The 22,213-nt window shown below is 35.9% G+C and overlaps 3 protein-coding genes across 3 annotated transcripts in view; 1 reads left to right on the top strand and 2 right to left on the bottom strand.

Annotated features, from left to right (window-relative positions):
* Positions 1-1,097: 1,097 nt before the first annotated feature.
* Positions 1,098-8,982, top strand: LOC119833812. Its single transcript, XM_038357999.1, has 3 exons — positions 1,098-1,352; positions 5,578-5,844; positions 8,262-8,982. Exons 1-3 carry the CDS (start codon positions 1,310-1,312, stop codon positions 8,291-8,293), a joined length of 342 nt encoding a protein of 113 aa, XP_038213927.1. The 5' UTR covers positions 1,098-1,309; the 3' UTR covers positions 8,294-8,982.
* Positions 8,983-10,684: 1,702 nt separating this feature from the next.
* Positions 10,685-13,890, bottom strand: LOC119833807. The gene is made up of 3 exons (XM_038357994.1): positions 13,738-13,890; positions 12,347-12,550; positions 10,685-10,858 (listed from the first exon to the last, which is right to left on the bottom strand). The coding sequence occupies exons 1-3, from the start codon at positions 13,763-13,765 to the stop codon at positions 10,800-10,802; spliced, it is 291 nt and encodes a 96-aa protein (XP_038213922.1). The 5' UTR covers positions 13,766-13,890; the 3' UTR covers positions 10,685-10,799.
* Positions 13,891-16,107: 2,217 nt separating this feature from the next.
* LOC119834076 (lysine-specific demethylase 3A) overlaps positions 16,108-22,213 on the bottom strand; it is a 126,532-nt gene continuing 120,426 nt past the window's right edge. Inside the window, exons 12-18 of the mRNA XM_038358358.1 lie at positions 21,061-22,206; positions 20,827-20,974; positions 20,413-20,543; positions 19,882-19,973; positions 19,008-19,221; positions 17,998-18,522; positions 16,108-17,792 (exon numbers count right to left, since the gene is read on the bottom strand). Coding sequence (XP_038214286.1) covers positions 16,755-17,792; positions 17,998-18,522; positions 19,008-19,221; positions 19,882-19,973; positions 20,413-20,543; positions 20,827-20,974; positions 21,061-22,206 — 3,294 coding nt within the window. The 3' untranslated portion in view covers positions 16,108-16,754. The remainder of the gene's footprint in view (positions 17,793-17,997; positions 18,523-19,007; positions 19,222-19,881; positions 19,974-20,412; positions 20,544-20,826; positions 20,975-21,060; positions 22,207-22,213) is intronic.

Here is a 22,213-nt window from a genome sequence, read left to right as displayed (position 1 = left end):
TAGATCTTAATCTGACTCCAGTGATTATAAACAGAAGGCTGATCACCTGCTTGCATAAAGAATATATATCTATCAGTGAAATAGATGTATCATCTCCCCCATACCCCTAGCAGTGAACTCCCGAGACACGGTGTAAACTGACTAGTGATTGTAAACTGACGAAAAATTACGTGTCGACAGAGCCCCACTTTGTTGGGTTCCGATTTTTGTGTAGTATTTAAACAAACCAAACCTAACCTAACCCGAATACCCATTTCACAATTAAATGGTTTTACATTGGGGAAATCTATAGAAAAAAATTGTTTCATTATAAGCAGTATATTACGGTTCACAATTTTTCGATAGGCTCCATAGATCAGATCGCGGGATCAGATTGTATTCTAACAGTTATAATCATTTTACTATGACTTAATTTATATATTAGCTGGAACCTGCGACTCCACTCGTGGTACCCGGATAAAATGTAGCCTACCCCAAAACGTAATGATTTCTCTATACCAAATATAAAAGATCATACCTACTGATCTCAAAGGAGGTTTTTGCGTGAAACTATAGGTAACAATCATTCTTATAAACTTTTTATTTATATTACTATTATATATACAAAGCATATTAATAAGAGCAAACCCATGACTGTGCCGTCCTGGGAAAGTGTATGATCTAGCCACTGACGTTACACGTATCACGTATTTTACGACTGCGTAGGAGTTATAATAACTACGTCTAATGCACTTTGCTAACTGCTAGCTGAAGTAAGTACTTCCCTGTGTAATTTTTGTTATGACTTACAATATGTCAATATATATATAATTAATTCGCATGCATGTGATTTGTATGTTTATTTCAAATTACCATGAAATAAAAGCTTTTATAAAATGTTCCTTTAAAAAATTTACGCCGTTCGCCACCGATTACATCGATTAAATTTACAAACACAAACAATAAATATTTATCGTAAATTAACAATCGTGGAAAGAATACTCATTAGTCGTTCATATAAAAGGCACTGTTGTTATCGGTTGTACGTCCTCCGGCCGTGGCAAAGGTTATCAGTGCCACACCACTACCACATCCCCCCTTTCGTCCATCCCGAAGCGCGCTCCGAACGCTACTGATACAGTTAACCAATAAATCCCTTACAAACAACATTGCGGTGTATTCAAATATCGAATAAAATTTAAATCACCGTTCTCTTTTTTATCAATCGTTCTATAGACTATAGAAAAAAGAAAAGACAATAGAATTAATTATAGACTGTGTGTGAATTGACAATTGTGTAACGGTTGCTTTTGGACGGTATTTAGTGGAAATGAAAAGCTGGAGGGCATTTTTGTGCATAATAATACTCGTTGGTGAGTCAATAGTTCATAGAATTGCATTTGTCCTGACTTCAGTAGCTATTCCTCTTTTAAAAAGTTAGGAAATAGAGTTAAAATGTCACAATGAAACTTAAAGATTTCTGTTGACTTTCATTTCTATGGTAATTTTGAGATTTCTCCATACAACCTAACCTGCATAAACAGATCATAGGGTTTTTCTTTTTATGATTTTCTTTAAAATGTCTTACATACATTACTAAAGTAAGGAAACCTGTACCTATACAATGATGGGCGTAGTAATCAGCTAGTCAAAATAACTTCGTAATATTCCTTACTAAACTTTTAACGCATATTATTACACTTATCTGCTATGATAACTACCAATTAGTGGCCCTTTATCGGCGCAATGATGTAAGCATACAAAGACAAAAACACGCAGCTGTGATGTTAGACCGTATGGCGGCTTGCTCCTAGGGTTATCAGACAACACAGCCGAGAGGAAGTCACATTATGCGTGAGATGCGATGAATTTTGTTATGTGATTCTTGCACTGCACACTCCACTTACTACGTAAACCGCTTTGCTGTTGAAGAGTTTCCTCTCTGGTAGTCAAACCTGGAGGCAGCAGTCATGTTACGATGGAGCTTATTGCAGGCTTTATTATTGTTAATCCCTAGTATTTTCTCGTGTTTGATTTTAAGGGAGTATTATACATTTAGAAATTAAAGACTTTTGAACGGATTTTAAACGCGATTTATTCACTATATTAATTATACGTATTATATAATCTGTGACTGAGACTAAGTTTCCAGTTCCGTATATATTTTCCATGTTTATTTTATCGATTAATCATATTATATAAACAAAGAAGCCCTGAATAGGTATACCAGTTGCATGAACAATATCTTAACTTAGGAATATTTAATATTTTAAGAAATTAATTCGACAAGCAACATATATAAATTTTATATTAACTTTTCTACATGGATCAATACATGCATTTAATGGATACAAATGTTTATCGTAGATAATGGAAAATTGTCACAAAATATTTTATAAAGCCATATTAAAATCAATGGAAGCTTCCTCATGAATCACCAGGAAACGAGATAAATTTATTCCCACGATACATTCATACAATTTTGTATGAAACAAAGTATAATTTTAATTGCTCATATTTTTTGCTACAGAACAAATTGTAATTATAATAAATATTAATTTTTTATAATGCTTGCCGGCATAACTTAGGGTTGAGTACGCTTTGAGCTATTTGAGCACAAATTGTGCCAGCTCGCACTCGGGAAACCCTCCCCAGTCCATTTTTTTTTTATGTCATAGCGGGCAGCTGAGCTGGTGGTTCGCCTGATGGTAAGCGATCACCACCGCCCATAAACATTCGCAAAGGTAGTACCTCTGTGAATGCGCTGCCCGATTTTATGGGGTAAGGGAAAAGGAAAGGATTAACGACTGGAAAGAAGGAATGGACTAGGACGGGTGAGGAAAAGGAAACAGGCCTCCGGCTCCCCCACTCACCGTACGAAACACAGTGGCATGCCACTATTTCACGCCGGTTTTCTGTGGGGGTGTGCTACTTCCCCGGTGCGAGCTGGCCCAATTCGTGCCGAAGCGTGCTCGACTCCCACAATAAAAATCCATTTCTCCTTTCCAATCGTCAGCACATTCGCAGAGGAATTATCTCTATGTGAATCTTTATGAGAGATGATTATCGTTTACCATCAGGCGAACCACCAGCTCAGTTGCCCGCTACGACAAAAAATAGTATAAAGTAACATTTATATATGTATAACACCATATTCAGTGTAAAGTCTAGAAAAACTTCGATCCTAGAGTCTAGAATAATCTTCATATCGCTCTTTGAACGTATTTACATTTTAACTAGTTCGAGCATAGATTATTGGCTTAATTGCCAACGAACTACGTGCTACGTAATTTCAATAATTTATTGCCTCGTAGTCATTTACAATTTCAAAATTTCAAAATGATTAGCTACTTACTTCACTTAACAGTTTTTTTTTTTTTGCTTTTTCAAAATACATATTGACATGTTCATTTATCTTTTTTGTTTTCAAAAATCATCTCATTCTAAAATGTCGTGAGTGTCAAGTGACGTCAAACATACGAAGGAATAGAAATTATGCACGTTTCACAACCAACATTAATAAGACTTGAAAATTTAATATTTGTCACTTATCTTTCTATTAATCTCAAGCAAAAACTCTGTAAATATATATCACTAGTTTTTTCGAGTATGTTTTACTTTCTTAAGATGCCGTGTATTACTAATTCATCATCATCATCATCATCAGCCCATATATGTTCCCACTGCTGGGATACAGGCCTCCTATGAGGGTTCAGGCCATAATCCACCACGCTGGCCAAGTGCGGGTTGGCAGATGTCACATGTCGTCGAACTTTTAATTCTTGGACATGCCGGTTTCCTCACGATGTTTTCCTTCACCGTTTAAGCAGTGGTGATGTTATCAACATGCGCAGATAAATTGAAAAATCAATTTATTTCCTGCACGCTCGCCCGGTCTCGAACCCTGACTTATCGATTTTGAAGTCCGAGGTTCTCACCACTGAGCCACCACTGCTTATATTATATATTATATTACTAATTCACTTTACAACATTGCAAGGTTTCATATTATCCTATTCATATAGATTTGGCTATCACCACATCTGTTAAAACTACTACTTCTCTGAAAATATCAAAGCATAAAGGAATGCCTGAGAATTAATATAAAAATATATCACTATGCACAGATTTTATTCGTTACTAATAACATATATAAGTAATTTAATAAGATAATAGTTCAATTTGCTTAAATTTACGAAATTAGGTTATTGATTTTATATAAAACTAGCTGTTGCCCGCAGCTTCGCCCGCCTTCGTCAAAATAAATATTCATAGGGATACATCTTACTGGGGTAATATGTACGAAAAATTTATAAATTTCATACAATCTAGCGACAATCCTAAAATGCCCTCAATACAACTCTTCAACCTCCAGAACCTCAACTAAGTATTAACTACCATTTTGCCAAATTTCAATTTTGCAACACCGAAAATAAAGGACTTTCATATAAACTGTCGGCAGACCTGGATATCTTTAACGCAGCCCTCTTGTAAAATCCGAGGTGCGCTTTTACTAACTACAAACTAACTTCCTACCAAATAACACCTTTAAACATTTAGCTGTTTTTGAGATTTCAAGATGAGTGAGTGAGTGACCTTTCGCTTTTATATAGGTATACATATATAGATTTTGAAAAATGCTCAATACATCTGAGATAATAAGAACATGAGTTTTATCATCTCAAAAAAAGGTTCTTGTCTTCCTCACAAATAATGTGAATAAAATTCAAAACAATGGCTTGAATCATTTACGAAAATTGCATTTTTTGTATCTTGTCGCATCATATTTTGTTTAAATTTATTATTTCTAAAAATATGGGAAAAAATAAATAATTGTAACAGTAGCACTATAAAGATACTTGTTTCTTTCGCTACGTGTTTTATTTTGTGACATTTAATTACCAAATTTCCACTACAGGCATATTATATAAGGTAAATAACACATGGTACAAGAAAGACAAAGGAAGGTAAAAATATATTTCCATTGATAGTCATTGTTTACAAAAGTGAAAAGACTATCTAATCGATATTAACTTGTTATACAAAACTGCATATTTAGTTGATACATTCAGCATTGCAGTTTGTCTTGGTTGGTTAAATGCGTAATAAGGATGAGATCACAGGAAAAGTTTCGGAGAACAAATACAAATATTATTGATTAGATTATAGAGGGTCACACGAAGTCGGCGACAAAACAATAACGGAATAAAACAAACACAATCAACATTGTTTGTGTTCCAATTAATTTATCTGTGTAGGTATGGAGTTTGACTTGCAGATTTCTACGTAATATATGGTGTGCAGATTTTCTAGCTGTCGCTTGATACAATAGCTAGTCTTTTAGAAGAGCAAAACGATATAATTCAATTACAAATATGTAAATAATGTTCCGTATTGAAAATAGAAAAGAATTTTCATTAATATGGGGTCATGGATTCATTTTATACTTTTAGATTTTTATCCGTCACAATTGAGTGTCGTTTTCTTCAATTCAATATCTTAAGAATTATACAATGTTTTCTTTGTATGCTTAGTGCATTTCATGATCTATTGCACTTGAGTTTTGACGTCGCTTTCACACAAAATCTCATCTTCCAGCATTGCACGAAGCGTCCACTGCTCGGTTGCCCGTCCTCAGGCCGATATACATAAGAGATGATAACGAAATCCAAGTGGATCCGGAGGTCCGTATACCAGCGGAGTTAGTCCGCGCCCGGGTGCGGGAGGGGGTGCCCCCGCCGCTATGCGCGGGCCGCTGCGCCGCGCCGCGCGCCGGCCCGGTCTGCGCATTCGACGCGGCCGGCACGGCGCGCACCTTTGCTACATTATGCGAATTGGAGGCAGTTTCGTGCCGTGAAAGTACATGTAAGTCCGCGTGTAATCTATTTTTTTCACAGTCCGTATTGAAAAATAAAAAAAAAAACACTCGGGTCTATATTCTTTTCCTAACCATTCTAGTTCGTACCTAAATTGCCGTGGTCAATCCGTTACATTACGTGGAATGGCTTTCATTATAATATTAAGATGTAAGGGTGAAGAAAAAAATGTGGTTCAAGTTTTAGTTAAAACTAGTAGAGAGTCAGAAATTGTAGGACTACTATGACCTCATACGTAATCTTTACTAATATTAAAAAACTGAAGAGTTTGTTTGTTTGAAAAAATCTTAAAATGAAAAGGCTATATATGTACCACGGGCGAAGTCGGGGCGGACCACTAGTTATAAATATATGCTTTAATTATCAAAAAATGTGCTAAACTGCACGGATTTTTAATACGTACTTACAAATTTTGACATAGAAAAAGGAAAGGTTTAAACATAAACAAAAAGGTTTTTCTTTCATGTGGAAAACAAAATTTGAATTAGATAAAAAATGTTAGTATCGAAGAATTTTATTCACAAGCTACGTGTACATTTCCGTCAATGGCTTTTTCTCTATTTATCAAAAGCTTTAAATAGCATCGAGTATCTCTATTGACATAAATCATCGGTCAGCAAATAGCTATATTTAAACCAAATGATAAATGTAACCTATATTTAGGATTCCATAATTTCATATTTTATTGGTCTCGATAATATCTAAGTGTATTTCCTCCATAAATCAGATACGGTTAAACTGTAAATTATAAATCATCGTAAAATACAATTATTATTATAATAACTATTATAATGGTAATAGATTCTTCCCGTAGAGTATTCAATAAACGCGGGAAGGCGCTATTAAAAAGTATAAAAAATAATAATCGTAAAAATGGATGACGATTAAAAATAATGCCTTAAAAACCATACCATGCTATCATTAAATTCAAATAAGTCATATTTATAAAATCAGAAATTAAATAGCAGGTACTTAGCTTAGAATACCTTAAAATACATTCAATGACAAACATCGCAAATTCTAAAATTTGGATGGTTATAAAATGTACAGATGTTGTTTGCTATCTTACTACATTAGCTACTAAATGGATTTGCTTGAAGTTTTCTATGTAAACTAGCCATATTTATATTTATATTGTAACTAAAGATATTAAATAGTAATTACTACTTCAAGTGGTCTCTACTTTATGTTTTACAAGCTGCGCCCCGCGGTTTCACCCGCGTAAGTCCGTATCCCGTAGGAATATCGGGATAAAATGCCTATATGTTATTCCAATTGTCCAGCTGTCTACATACCAAATTTCATTGCAATCTGTTCAGTAGTTTGCGCGAAAGAGTAACAAGCACACACACACAAACTTTCGCATTTATAATATTAGTAGGATAAGTAATAATAATAAATAATAATAAAATTTCTTTATTTGTTTCAAAAAGTTTCACATGATATAGATATATATATATTGCATTGAACCCCACACTAGGATCCCCTGTGTTGTGAGGCTCAATCTCTTTCATCGTATTACATAAAAAAGTAAATATTTAATTATTACATGCCATTTTGAGTATTGAGTTGAGTGTATGTGTGTATGTGTGTGTGAGTGTGTGTGTATGTGTTTGTATGAGTGATAATATTCATATTAATAGTACGTTAATGTTAAAGTTTATATTTTAATCAAGAAATTATTGTAACGAGGTTTTCAGTTTCTAAGTAGTCTAGATTAAATAACCAATTTGTAACAATTTTTTTACAGCGGAACTTAGTCATAGGATAGATATTTAGCTTTTTGTTCAATTTTGAATATAAGTATGGTCCCATGAATATAAACGCCTTGCTACCGAAAGACATATTACAGCTATATATAAGTAGGATTGCTATCTTTCTAAATATGCTGATAGCTTTTGAAAGTGATGCCCGGAATATTAGATGCCAGATTACAAATAGGTATTCATAACATAAACATAGTATTTATTACCTACATTATAATGGGTTATCATAAACGTCCATGCGCGTTAACATAAACTCACGGATAAGTTATCTTCAAAGATAAAACGGGAAGCGGGTTCGTAGTGTACTCATTTGTAAATACGATTCGTATATTGGGGATGCGCCATATAGTCCCATAATATGTAACCTTGCTCTGTCAAATTGACATAGAAATCTGTACGACTTCAAATTATAATAACAAAAAAAAATTACAAAACCTCATAATGTCTTGATACTATCATAATATGTACAAATAATGGTGGTTCATATCATTTAGTAGTATTTACTGAAATAATCAAATAAGACATGCCTTTTGAAATTTCTTAGAATCTATCAAAAACTTCATTTTTTTACAAGTAATTGAAAAATTTTATAATTTTCCGTTATAAGTTCTTGTTTTTAATTAACATGAAACTTTTTCAGATTATGCCATCACGAGTCTTGGAGAGTGTTGATTATTTCCTAAATTCCTGGTATTTAATCAGCTGCGACAACATGACACCCTTCGTCCATCATTATCGTAATTATTAATAACAATAAGAAATAATTTAATAGGGCCATAATTTGGCTATAGGTACTTATTAGTAATTCATGCCTAAATTAATCATGTCTAACAACTTTATATAACTTAATGCATATATTATTTCTATCATGATTTTTGTGTGTTGGCAACCAAAATAAATTAAAATAGTAGGTAAATCTGTGCCTATGTATTTCTTTTATATATGTATTGTTCCTAATGCTCTAATTATAAAGTTAAATTTAATGTTAACAATATTATTTTATATCAACTATCCGTACCTTTCATGATTGCAAAGAAATGTCTTATAGCTGACAATCAGTAATTCCATTTGTACCTAATTTTAGATAACTTCAAGCGATGATTCTTATTTTGTGAAATCAAAAAGTTATAAGTATTTATATAATGTATTATTTCGGCCTATTGAAAGTTCCTAAATTTTTGTGTTTTTATATTATGTGTTTTATAATAATTATTAATGTCTTAAAAGTGTAGTATTAAGATGCAATCTAGAATAAGTAGATCTGTTATTTATTGTACTAAGTACATAACAATAAACATTGGATTGTATCACGGCACCAGTTAGTGTATGAGATTTCAATAAAACTTTTTGCTACATTTTAATATGTATTAGTGATATTAGTTGATGTTCCTCTTTATTTAAAAGTGTATTTCTTTTTTGCATACAACCTTCCCTCGTGTTATTATCATAACTTTTGACACCTACTCGTCAATAAGTAATTTTTATTACTATTATCTAGCCGAAAAGCACCAATTTCCATAATGCATGTATGTATTTCCATATTTATAAAATAACAGCTTAATTTATTTTTTGGGCACATTATCCTTTAAACTTTCTTTTGGAACAGCTTGAAATAATCCTTTTCTTGCCATCTCGTCGGCCCAATCATCAAACTCTCCCCTCGCGTAATACTCCTTGTATTTCGCTCTCCTTGGTCTTCCCAGGAAGAAGTACACACAAGCTCCAGCAAACGAGCTTAAACACAAAGCTTGAATGATAATAACTTTTGTCTGCGCCCAGTGTAGACCTCGCATTATTGGCTTTACTCTGCATGGGGGCGGAGGTGGTGGTGGCGGACATACTTGAGCACAAGGGTCTGGTGGTTTTGGGGGACACTTGCTCATTGCTCTTTTTATTGACAAGACTCAGATGACAAGAAAAAATAATTCCAATTTTAATTGAAGGTTATATGATAATCAGGTTCCGCACAATGTTAAAAAAGTTAAGCAATTGTTTGCAAAGTCGGAAATTAGATGGGTGCCCTATTTCTTTGTATTTGCTCTTTAGCTTATTTGTATGTCGCGAGTCCGCCTCCCACTTGACCGTTTTTAAATTATTAATTTTAACTTGATTAATATCCATAACCCGTCTTTCGTTCCTATCTGCAATTCTAACATAAAATAATCAGTTCTGTGATTATTTACAAAAGAGGTGGAATACTCCCCCATGAAAAGCCTACAGATAATTTGTAAACCCTCTTTCCAAATTTCTAGTTCCTAGATTTATTTATCTACAAAATGATAACTTGTCAAAGTGACAAAAAGTAAGAAAGAAGAAACCAAGTTTTTATCAACAAGTTTTTGTACTGTAATAATAATATACACCATATTATAAACCAATAGATTATTTTTTCCCCACTTAGGTTTGCCGGTGTCGTGAAAAATACCGTTTTTATGTTAGCGTATAAAAATATTGAAAATGTATAATAAAAAACCACTTGTCTATGAGTTATTTACCGGCGCCAAGCAGTCTTAAATGACATTGTTGTTGTGTATGCTTCTACATTACCAATAACAAATGTGATCTAGTTTTCTTATCGAGACTTACGCTGTTATCATTTTAATTATATTATTTACATCATCATTCAGATCAGGATGTTTTTACAACATATCTAAACTTGACTCATTATTATGTGAGCGAATCTTGTTTTGATAAAACAGAAAGTTCTGGTTTCATTATTTTCTGATCTGCTGTTCTATTTTATGTCTCCAATACTAAATATTTATCCAATTAATGAATAAGAAGAATTGTGTAAGCCATTATTGAAAGGAAGATTGAAATATGTAAGCCAATTTAGCCATTACATAATATGTATTTATCATCAGAAACAGTTAAAATTCTCTATTTATTTGAGTAATTTTGAATAGCATGTCCGTATATATTATGTATGAGTATATGTTAATTTCTATTTATACGTCTCAACAAGAATAATTCATACATTAAGAAAACAAAGCACAAAAAATGAACATAATTCATTTATTATTTTTTCAAATAAAAAATATAATCATTACATGAGCGCTTGCGAGTGACAAAGAAGATAAATAAACTTATGTGAAGTCAAACTCAAAATTACTATTTGCTATGAAAAATGTGAGTATTCGAAACGAGTAATTGCAGTGCAGACTCATTGTAAATGAAGTTAAGAGAGACGAATACCATCGGATCCTGCGCATTCGCCCTTGCTGATCTTCTGCAGAGCTGAAATGATAAAGATAAAATCATTAACATTGTGGTGTTATTTATTAACATTAACTTATGATTACTGAGCCAGCCTATTGCAATAACAGAATTTATATGCTACTGCGATTTGATTGTCGCTGAGTTTAAAAACATATATATCAAGGGCTATAATAAAATTAGAAAATTGTAACTGAGATTGCTGTAATGGTAGTTTGACACAGGTAACTCAATGGATAAAACTGATCGTCCCATGTTATGATGAAATTGAATAAATAATGATAATATAAAGTGGACTTCAACCTTCTAACTTTATAGTTAAATTAATGAGCAATGAAATTGTTGTAATAATGAGTATACTGGACCATATTAATATGCAATTGCGTGGTTATTTATTTAATTTATTTTAAGTGTAATTATTTCATCAAATAATTTATCTTTAGATAATTTCAATGTCTGTTTGTACAAGTCAGTAGAATATTTTCTACAAAGTTTTAATGAAAATTAAAATACATAAGGACATAGATGTAGAGAGATGTAGTATTCTTTATCTTAATCTTGAAATCGTATAGGCTAGCGAAACGTTGTTGCAAGGTCATATAAAATTAAGGAAAAAGTACCATTTTCTGTTCTTTTCTGTTCTAAAGAAGATAGAAGCTAGGTATTATTACTAAGCCACCTATTTAATAAAAAAACGATATAACTACAGACTGCAAGTAACCAAATAAAACAAAGAAACAGGTACAGTCATAATGATCTAGATTAACCCATGTGTAAGGTTTATATTGAAATCAAGGTAACATGACTCACACCGGTTTACAAACAATGCCTCTCGCTTACATCACGATATGGTTCGACAGACATGCAATGTTATTTACATCGAAATTCATAGAAATGTGGTAGTGGTTTTAGATCATGCTCGCTAAATTCACGAAAATAATTAGGTACTATTGAAGAGACATAATACACGACTGTGTATGACAACTCGAGCCTTCTGTTCAAAGTCGTTGTGATCATTATCTCAGACAAGACTTAAACAAGGAAAAGTAATCGTAAAGTAATTCTTTGTGATCTCTGTTACTACGTTCAATTGGACATAATAAGAATATAATCTAGGTTTCTGTTAGTAGTAATTACGTACTTTGGCACTTAATGAAATTTGGGGTCTTAAAGTTGCTAACAAGTTTTGTTTATTCTTGAGATTAGCTACTAAGGTTTTCAAACAAAACTGGTCTCGTTTTAGCAGCCTGAGGAGCAGTGAAGTAATCGAATAGAAAATGAGAAAAGCGTAGCTTAAAACATGTTTAACTAAAGTAAACACGCTAATCTGTAATTAATGTATGGTCTAATGAAAACATCACACACAAATTAGGTAATATCAAAAACTATTTTATGCAACCTTTTACGGGTAAATATGGCAAGCTCGGATGGAGGCCATTCATTTATAGCCATCAACAATTCATTACACCACATAAATAATATAAAAAAATGTGAATTAAAGATACTAACTATCTTTATTCTCGCAGTTATAGTTGTTCATGACACATTCGCTGCCAAAGGACTTGGGCTTATCTCCCTGCTTTCCCGCGCAAATGGGCTCGAATTTGACGCTCGAGCAGTCGTGCATACAAGCCTTCTTGCGGGCCGCCTCTGCCTTCAGTTGCTTCAAGTCTGGTTTGTCGGAACGGCATGATACCGCCACTATCAGGGCCACTGAAACATGATTATATAATTGTTTATTACTGTACCATGTTTTGAGAATTAATATATAATAAATTGCGTTAGCAATGAAATGGATGCATCTATTCCTTGGGTTGCTTAATATATAATATACCAAAAATCCGATTTTTTACTTTGTTATTGATTAATTATTAACACTAAGACGAGGAAAATATAAACATGACATCGTATTCTATCAGCATCATTTACGAAATCATCTACTTCTAAGATGAGCCACGATTTATCCAATTTAAATCTCATTTCACTAACGCCATAAGTATCTAGGAGACCTTGTGCTAACATGACTCTAACAAGACAAGTAGGGTCACAAATTAGAGTTCATCAAATAACGACAGGAAGCCATCACAAGCTGCTCCGGTTATTGCTAGTTTATTAAAGAAATGATGGCTTCTTATATCTTTGTAAATATAGTAAAATGCGACAACGCCTGTTACCTTATATGTTTATTTGGTAGGATTGAGAACAGGTTATTTATTTTTTTAAAATACCCTTAAGTGGCAATGATGTAGTTTGCTCATTTTTGTATATAAATAAAAAAATAAAAAAACAAAAAGGGTCACGCATGTATGTTAACAAACATTGCAGATTTCAGATAAAATGGAAACTTATGTTTTTAAGCATAATTCTAAGGTAACGCAAAGAAAGAAAATTGTTTTATAAATTGAATTTGATTCATATGACTGATTATTTATAAAAAATATTGTAATTATATATCAATGGACACTATTGTTATGTTGCTTCAGGCAAATTGACCCTTTATTAGGTGGGTTGTCCAGTAATGTACAATGCAATTGTCCGGGTACATGCTAGCAAAATATGTAATTATTGAACAAAAAAAACGTTTATGAAATTTTAGATCACACAGTCATTATAAAATTAAATATAACTTGTTTTTAGACAGTCTCGTAACTAAAAAAGATATAAAATAAAAATATAAATATATAAGTAAAAATATAATAACTTACGATATTATATTTTTACAGTATTGTTTTCATTAAGCATTTTTTATAAAAAAAATCTCATTTTTCATAATTTGAGAGCGAATAAGCCAAAATAGCATTTATTATGTATCATCACTGTAAATATAGATGATAAGAAACCAATAACAAGAACTCTAATGAATCCGCATATCTCCTAAATAAAATAATCAAAATACTCACCAAATAAAAATACAGTTATCGACTTCATATTACAAAACAGGTCTGCTCCGTGCTCACTAAAGGTAAACTAACAGTGGTGGGGGTCGGATTCAATTTATATGTGGCCACCGGCCACTGCCTGAGATCACATTATAATCACGTCACCTACAATAAATTTGTTTGTTAAAAAATACATTCGCGCATTGAGTAATGAGAGAACTGCTGGTTGCGAATAAACAAAATGAAGTACATATTGCATATTATATATTATTTTATTGTAAAAGGCCGTGTATTGGTATCATAGGTTATCCTGGTATTTACAAAAATGAGTTAGTAAGTGTAAAGATTTATACGAAAGATACTTTTTCGGACTTCCTAGATTTTACAAATGACGGTTGGTAACTACTGATTTTTGGAATAAAATTAAGAGTACTTTGTTTATTAAGCTGTCAGCCTATATAACAATTTTAAAAGACGATATATATGGTTGTGACAAAAAATATACATATAAAATGATGTCCTAACTTCACGCATCGATGTGGAATAGGTACATAAATGTATGTACATATAACTGTCCAGTTAAATTCACATACAGAACTTTATTATTTATTTTTAAAGGCTCCGTTTGCACTCCTTGTATAGTAATAAGAAATTATTTTTCCTTCGTGATAAAAAATATGTTTCATAAAACGATTAATATTTGATGGAACTTTGATCTGATGTACAGTTGTGTCGCCATAATTGAAAAAAAAACTTAAATTCTACATTTTTTTTATTTATTTTCCATTTGTGATGAAAATTTAATAGGTAGGCAAATAAGCTTATAATAAGAGGATACATTCATGCTATTAAAATCGAGTTCTTAGGATCAATAAACTTTATTCGTGTGTTCGTCATGACCTCAGAGTTATCTCTGCATAGACACAAAGGAGATTAAATCGATTTACAATACCTAAACACTTGTTTCAGTTCATTTCTTAGTAAACTAGTAAATCATGCACTCGTCAGTAGCTCATATTTTGAAGATCTTTGATTAATGCATAAATATAATCTGGAGATTGATTCACAGTATCGAGATCTAGTTCGATCGAATTCAATCCAATGGAATCCCATTGAACAGCGAATTAGTAAAAATTAAGACTTTAGATGGCGCACGTTTGTGCTGCGATTCAAAAATAAATAAAATCTGGTCATTACACCTGAATTGGTTACAAATGAACAATCCAACATAGAGGTCGAGGCATAATTGCAATCGAATTGAAATTAAATCAAGATTGAAACAATATCGATGGTAAGATTATGTCCTCTAGTTGGGCAAACTTAAGAGACATTTAACGCATATTACTTTGGTTACTATCTTTTATTCTGTTACATTAGTCATTTCTCGTTATATACTCGTGTACCTAACTGTATAATTATATTTGATAACGCCTATGTAAATTAAATAAGCAAGCAAATATTTTTTCTGCATAGACGTCAACCTACGTCCTACTACCAAATACGTCTTAATATAATAATAGTAAACCATTCACAAACCACTACCACCACAATGCAAGAAATATAAATAAAGAAACGCATAATTTTTTTAAACATTTTTTTATTCAAAACGAATAAGTGAAAAAAACAGATAATGTGATAAATAAAAAAACAGTTTTATTTTTACATTTACATAATTAAATATTTGTTTTTCGTAATAAGTTTATTACCCAATACGAAAAATAAATTTAAAAAATACGTATAGACGAACACAGAATTCCCTCCTTCTTTTTGGAAGTTGGCTAACAGTAAATAAAAATTCTTAAAGTTTTGTCTAGATGGCGTTAAAACATATCGATGCAGCGCCATCTATTGTCGAATAGCGGCGAAGTAGATCAAAATAAGTTATTACTAACTACCCATAGATGGCAGTATAGGAATAATGAGCAACGTTATCTACAAGTCGATAAGTAAAATTTATTTTCAGCATAAATGAATTTGAGAAAATATATAAGTAATAAAATAAGTAAAGCAACATTTGTGTTAATATATTTGAGTGAATTAAACGTGAACTTATACCAAAAATACGCGCATTCATTTTTATGCTTATCTTATGGAACTTTTATATCACGGTAGTCATCTGTGGCGGTTCGTAGGTACATTTAGAAATATATACGGGGAGGGGTAATAGTAGTCTGGGCTAGTGTACTCTAATCCCACTATCAAACAAAAACGTCCAGCAGACATCTAGCTATAATATCTTGGATATTATGCAGTAACTTTTGATTTTTAATAGAATGCTTTCATAGCAGTGTTATTATTATATCAAATATTGGCCGCATTTATTTTGCACTATTTAAATATATTTTATTGTATTTTATGAAATGTGTACGTAGGAAAAATAAAAAACACTCATAATATAAACATCTTTTTATTCCAACTTATAACCATACATAATATACACAGTACAAAAAAAAACTTGCTTTCATCTAATACAGCAATAAGGACAAAATAAAATTGTCACATATTTTGTTTAACTATTCATTCTGTAACATACCAACCGAATTGAGAAATCTAATATAGGAGAAACTTATCTACACGCCGTGTTTAATGTACAATGCTTCGAGCGAATACGTTTTTATTTCAATACAATAACTTAAAATTACAAGACTTCTTAATATGTACTCGATGGAATTCGAATTAAAAAATTTACACAATACATACATATCACTATAGCTACAATTAAGCTGTATTAATAACCAGAAGAGTTTATTTGTATTTCGATTAAGGAACATAAAACATATCCACACCTCAACAATATCACCATATTCAGACTAATTTACATTGCACATGCTCCGAACGCGGTGGTCGGACTAAATCACATTTCGAGTACATTTACACACAAAACTGGTACACTATCCACTCCACGCTCAATGGCATCTCATACACGAAACGGCGCACAGCGCGTATCACACTCGCTCCCAATCTTACGTTAAATGCGGAACTTAACGATTAATGTTACGTTCGAAGTTGAGATCAAATGCGTGGGGCTCGAGGCGCCCTCACTTGGCGTCGGCGAGCGCCTCCTCGAGGCAGCAGAGCGAGTCCTTCACCGCGTGGTACACGATGTTCTTGATCTGCAGCTTGTCCTCCTTGTTGGCGTGCTGCCGCGACAGCCGCCGGAACTGCTGCGCCAGCTCGAAGCAGCGCGACACGTTCTCCGGCGACACGAAGTCCTCGGCCACCTTGATGCAGTCGAGCAGGTTGCGCACCTGGTGCGGCGCGCCCGCCGGCACGAACACGGCGTCGCCCGGGCACTGCAGGATGGCGTAGCCCTCCACGCCGTACTCGCGGTACAGGCGCTCGCGCAGCGCCGCGTCCAGGTACCACGTCTGGTCGTGCACGGGGTCGTGCTGCGGCCGCGGCCGCGCGCCGCGCTCCACCTCGGCCCTGACTAGGAAGTCGCGGATCTTGTCCGCGTCGCGCGCCGCGTAGATGTGCCACAGCGCGGCGGGCGGCTTGACGCGCGCGCGCTTGCGCGACAGCACGTCCACGCCCGCCTCCTCGGCCGCGCGCGCCGCCTCGCGCGCGCGCTCGGGCGCGTCGGCGGGCGCGCTCGCGTGCACCATCACGTTGACGGCGTCGCTCACGTCCAGGTGCAGGTTGGTGGTGCCGCCGGCGCCGCCGTACGCCGTGTACATCTTGGGCCCGAGGTCGGGCCGCACGAAGCAGTCCGGCAGCCTCGCGGCCAGGTTGAGCTTGCCGTTGCGCGACGTGTACTCGCTGAGCGGCAGCACGCGCATGAGGTCGTCGAATCGTGTCGGCAACAGTTCGGCGAAGTCTTCTCCGGGAGGCCAGTCTTTCACTTTGAGCACCATTGGAGCACCCCTTTCGTCGCGTAGTCTCTTGGCGACTAGCTCGAAGCCGTCCCAGAATTTCTTCCCGGGTTGGTTGGGGACCACCAAGCCGGACGCGCAGTTCACTAGATCCACTCTGGTGTCACCGAAGTCTCTTGAGAAACTCTCAGGCGACCACAGATCTTTATCGAGCAGACTGGACACGTCCGATACGAGGACTGGTTGACCACGTTTCCATTGATCCTAAAACGTACAAAATAACTTTTATTATAATTCAGAATATAGAAATAAACATTTTTATCATCATTCATTAATGGCTACCTTATCAAACTTATCTTCTTGTTTATAAAATTCAGCAGAGCATAATAGAAACTCAAATTAAATCTATTTCATTAAATAAAAACTAATCGCGAAATTATTGAATTAAAAACAGTTCTACTAAAATTACCTGGAACGGTTTATAGTTCCCGGGGTGAGTGGGGTCGGTCAGGTGCAACAGTTTCCCGTCGCAGAGCCACGAGTGCGGCACGTCCGGGTACAGCACCTTGGACTCGGTGAGCGTCATGATGCGCACGGGCAGCTCCTCCCGGCCGCGCCCGCGCTCGTACCTCTTCACAACGTTGGACAGCGCGAAGGGCTTCACTTCCGCGTCGTCATCCTTTTTCTCGTCTATGACGCTGGATATGACGTCATCGAGCAGGTCGCTCTTGTTCTTCTTTTGTTTCTTCTTCGGCTGCGCCTCGCCGCCCTCCGGCGCGGGCCGTATCAGCAGCTCACGCAACGTCGAGAAGTTTCCACTCTCCTCCGAATCTGATGAACTCGAGTCCGATTTCTCAGTTTTGGTTTCCGTTTTGAGAGGCATGTCGGAGAGCCAGCTGACTATAGAACTGCCGGTCTTGCCGTTCTCGGATTTCACTGGGGACGAGCCGTTGGTGGGGCTGTTCTCTTCTTTTACATCCTCTTTTTTGATATTCTGTAACAAATAAACATTTATATTTAGAATAAGTTGATATTTTGTTAATTTCTTTTCTTAGTTTTAAGTGGTGAACAATAGCCACATCAAACATGTGTATATCATATTATTAATATAGTATCCACATATAACACTTTCTGACTGTGGGGATCACAATCCGTTAAAGCTCTTATCTTCTTATTTGATTAAAGACACAGGTATCTCCTCTTTTATTTTTATTTTTAATAGAACTTCACGATTAATGTACTTAACAATAAAAAAAATAAACAACAAAAACGGGTCGTGAAGATTTTTGAATTGGTTTATTACATATACAACTATTATAAAGAGGAAACTTTTGTACATTTGTACTGATTGATTTTAAAAGTTCTTTCACCATTTAGCTGCAACTTGCATGAATGACATAGAACTTATGTCATAGACTATAAATGTGCCACGGGCGAACAGCTGGTTATATATAAAAACAAAGGGCATCTCGCACACACCTTCTGCAGCGCCTGTTGCAGCAGGCGGCGCGCGGCGGCGCGCTGGTGCGGCGGCGCGGCGGCGGGCAGGCCGCACGCGCACGGCGGCAGGCTGAAGGCGGCCCGCGCGCGGTGCGCCCGCGCCGCCGCCGCCGCCAGCGCGCCGCCCGCCGCGATCTGCGTCAGCAGCAGCCGCCGCAGCGGGTGCGCGCCGCCCGACGTGCACGTCAGCCACCTGCAATACCGACAGATCTATTCATTATCATGCACGATGGTTTACGCTATCGACTAACAATAATACGAAATTTTAGGGGAAGAAAATAATGAAAGTCGTTTTAATTAAGAAAGAAATTTACCAGAGTGGCTAGCGGCTGCTTATAAATTTAAAAGTACAGAGGGCACAAGTATGTGTAGTTATTGTTGAGAATAAATAACGCAAGACATCTCATATGTTAACGTAACGTAAACGGATATTATGGACAGAAATTTATAAATTATATCTCTTTATATGCCTTATCGGGTTCATAATAAAAAAAATATTTACATAGTATATTTATCGAATAATTTTCTTTAATTGTTCTAGACAAAGCCTTTACGATAAGAATGAAACATGAAAACATTAGCTTTACCGCGGAAATAAGGTATTTTATATGTTTAATTATAGACGATAATAATAAATGCCTAATTCAGATAACTCAAGAAATATCTTATCTATGCAAATATAATTCAAGCCATCAGTTGACGTCAAATCGATTTTTGCAATGTTTTGTGTTAATTATTTTTCAATAATATTTGGGTATTATTATTAACTAATATACACGCTTTTATAAAAATATCTCAAAACTTTTGCGAATACCTATATTTTGAGGTATAAAATATAAATTAACAATCTTACCCGAATGAATCTCTTTCGCCATTCGTGGCTGCATTGGTTGAATTATTGGTATCACTAGCTGGACTTCCACCAGATTCGCCCGAGGCTCTTGACTGAAATTAATCGTTAATATTTAGTACATAATACCATTAAAAATATATTATAATTTCAATTAAAAACAGCCAGGAACATGATGATAAAGATCAATTTATTCAAAACACGATTTAAATAAAACAATGGCCTAGTATCCAGCATCGAATAAGGAAAGTTACGTGTAATTTATATGCAAGGTTACATTACGATCATTTGCATACATATTAGTAGTATGGATTTTCTTTGCTTCTTCTTTATCCTTATTGTAACTTGAGAGGTTTTTTTTTAATAATCGAAGTGCTCAGGGTTTGCGTTGATAATGTAAGATTACTATATTTTATTGAGCGCATTTTAATTATAAAGGAAAGCTTCGAGTATCGTGTTGGTATTGCTTCTTGTTTCAAAAATAAGTACTTCTATAAATTCGTTTATTTCTTGATGCATGTTTATTAGACTCACCTTATAGCAATCGAGGCAGACAACAAAACCACATTTGCCGCAGGTCCAGTGGAAGTTAAACAACGTTGTTTCACAAACGTCGCATATCTCCCGCACGCCTTGGACAACTCGTTTCCATGCTATCGTCTTATCTGTAACAATAATACACGTTATAATCTTGACACTTATTTTTATTGCAGTCAACAATTTTTTCCCCTTTGACAGTTATCAGTAATGAAAGTATCTAGACAAACATTTGATAAACAGATAACAGATAAGGCAAATTGTCCGAAATATGTTCTAGTCTTAAGATACCTCACTCATATCCATTGAAGAAATTGATAAAGAATTATTTCCAATATAATTCCGTTAGATTTTTTATACATAAATGACAAGAAATATAACTTTAAGAAGTCACAATATTAATTTTAATACCTTCATTTAAATGATGTGATTCTGCCTCTTTTTCTTGTTGTAACAATTCACAGAATTGGTCTCCAATCTCTCTCAGTAAGAAGCAACTCATTTCTATGTCTAATTCAGCGGCACCCGCTGACGATGACAACCATAGTTTATTATCCTCCTGTTGACAAACGAAATAAAACATTAGTACTACAGTCGCGTTAAAATTAAACCAAACAAAGAAAATGCGTAACAAACGATACGTACCTCTTCTGCATCCTTATACGGATCGGAAAATCCGGCTATAGCTAATTGTCTATTCTTTGCGTATTTCAGTCTTCGAAAAGCGTAGAAGCGGCAAAATATGTTCGGCATATCTTTGTCGCGTTGAGCAGGCGACCACCGGCACTCGCGGCACTTGGCGAGGCGCGGGGCTACTTCGAAACACGGCCCGTTCTGCAGGAACGATTCCGTGCTCGTCTTCGGCCGCGCGGTGGAGGGTGTCCTCCGCGGGGGATCCTCCCTCCGCCGCCCGCCGCGCCCTCCCCCGCGGGATCCTCTCCCTCGAGCCCTGCTTCCTCCGCGCTTGCTGGATGTGCTCCCACTGCCACTGCCACTACCACCTGAATCAGAGTCTTTGTCGTCGCTCTCTTTATCACTTTCACTACCACTTTCGGACGCTTTCTTTTTCTTAGGTTCGTCGTTCACTTTTTTGACCGCCCCTTTTTTCCGCTTCGCCTTGGGAGGCTTCCGCTTAGGCGGAGAACTCGGCTCTCTATCTGAACTAGAACTATCTTCTTCGGCGTCGTCGACTCGACCGTTGACTTCCTTTGGCTTTCTGGGTTTTGATGTTTTTCTCACTCCTCTTTGAATTGATTTCGCCGCGACTGGCACGACAATATTTGAGCTAGAATCGTCAGGTTCTGACATGCGGCTTATGGTCATAGGCAGGGTTATGCAAGTTCCGCCACCACCCGAGCAGTCGCCCTCACCGATGGGAGCAGTTTCGTGTCTCTGGAGCCAAGCTTTCTTTCCTAGATGTCGAACAGGTGCTGCACCATCTCGAGGACTAGGAGAAGCTATTTTAGCTGGTGTTTCACTATCAGCGACGGTCGTTACTGGAGGCGTCGCCGGTGGAGCAGGGGGTGTCGACGTTGTGGGCGGTGCTACGCTAATTGGGGGTGATGAGGCTATCTGTGGTACTGGCGTCGTAACAGGTGCTGGACTCGCCGATGGCGTTATTTGAGGTGCCGGTGAAGCACCAGCCGCCTTCTCTGGTGTTTCTATGCTACCGTCAGCAGAAGGAACTCTGACATCACAGGGAGGACCTGGCGCTTGCGGTGCAGGTTCAGAGCCCAAAGGAGTTCTTCCCACGCTCGCTGCTGCTGCTATTAATGGCTCCGGTGCGGGACTTTCGAGT

This window comes from Zerene cesonia, chromosome 18, assembly GCF_012273895.1.
Source record: "Zerene cesonia ecotype Mississippi chromosome 18, Zerene_cesonia_1.1, whole genome shotgun sequence".
Classification (NCBI taxonomy): domain Eukaryota; kingdom Metazoa; phylum Arthropoda; class Insecta; order Lepidoptera; family Pieridae; genus Zerene; species Zerene cesonia.
This window is presented reverse-complemented; position numbering and strand designations above follow the sequence as displayed.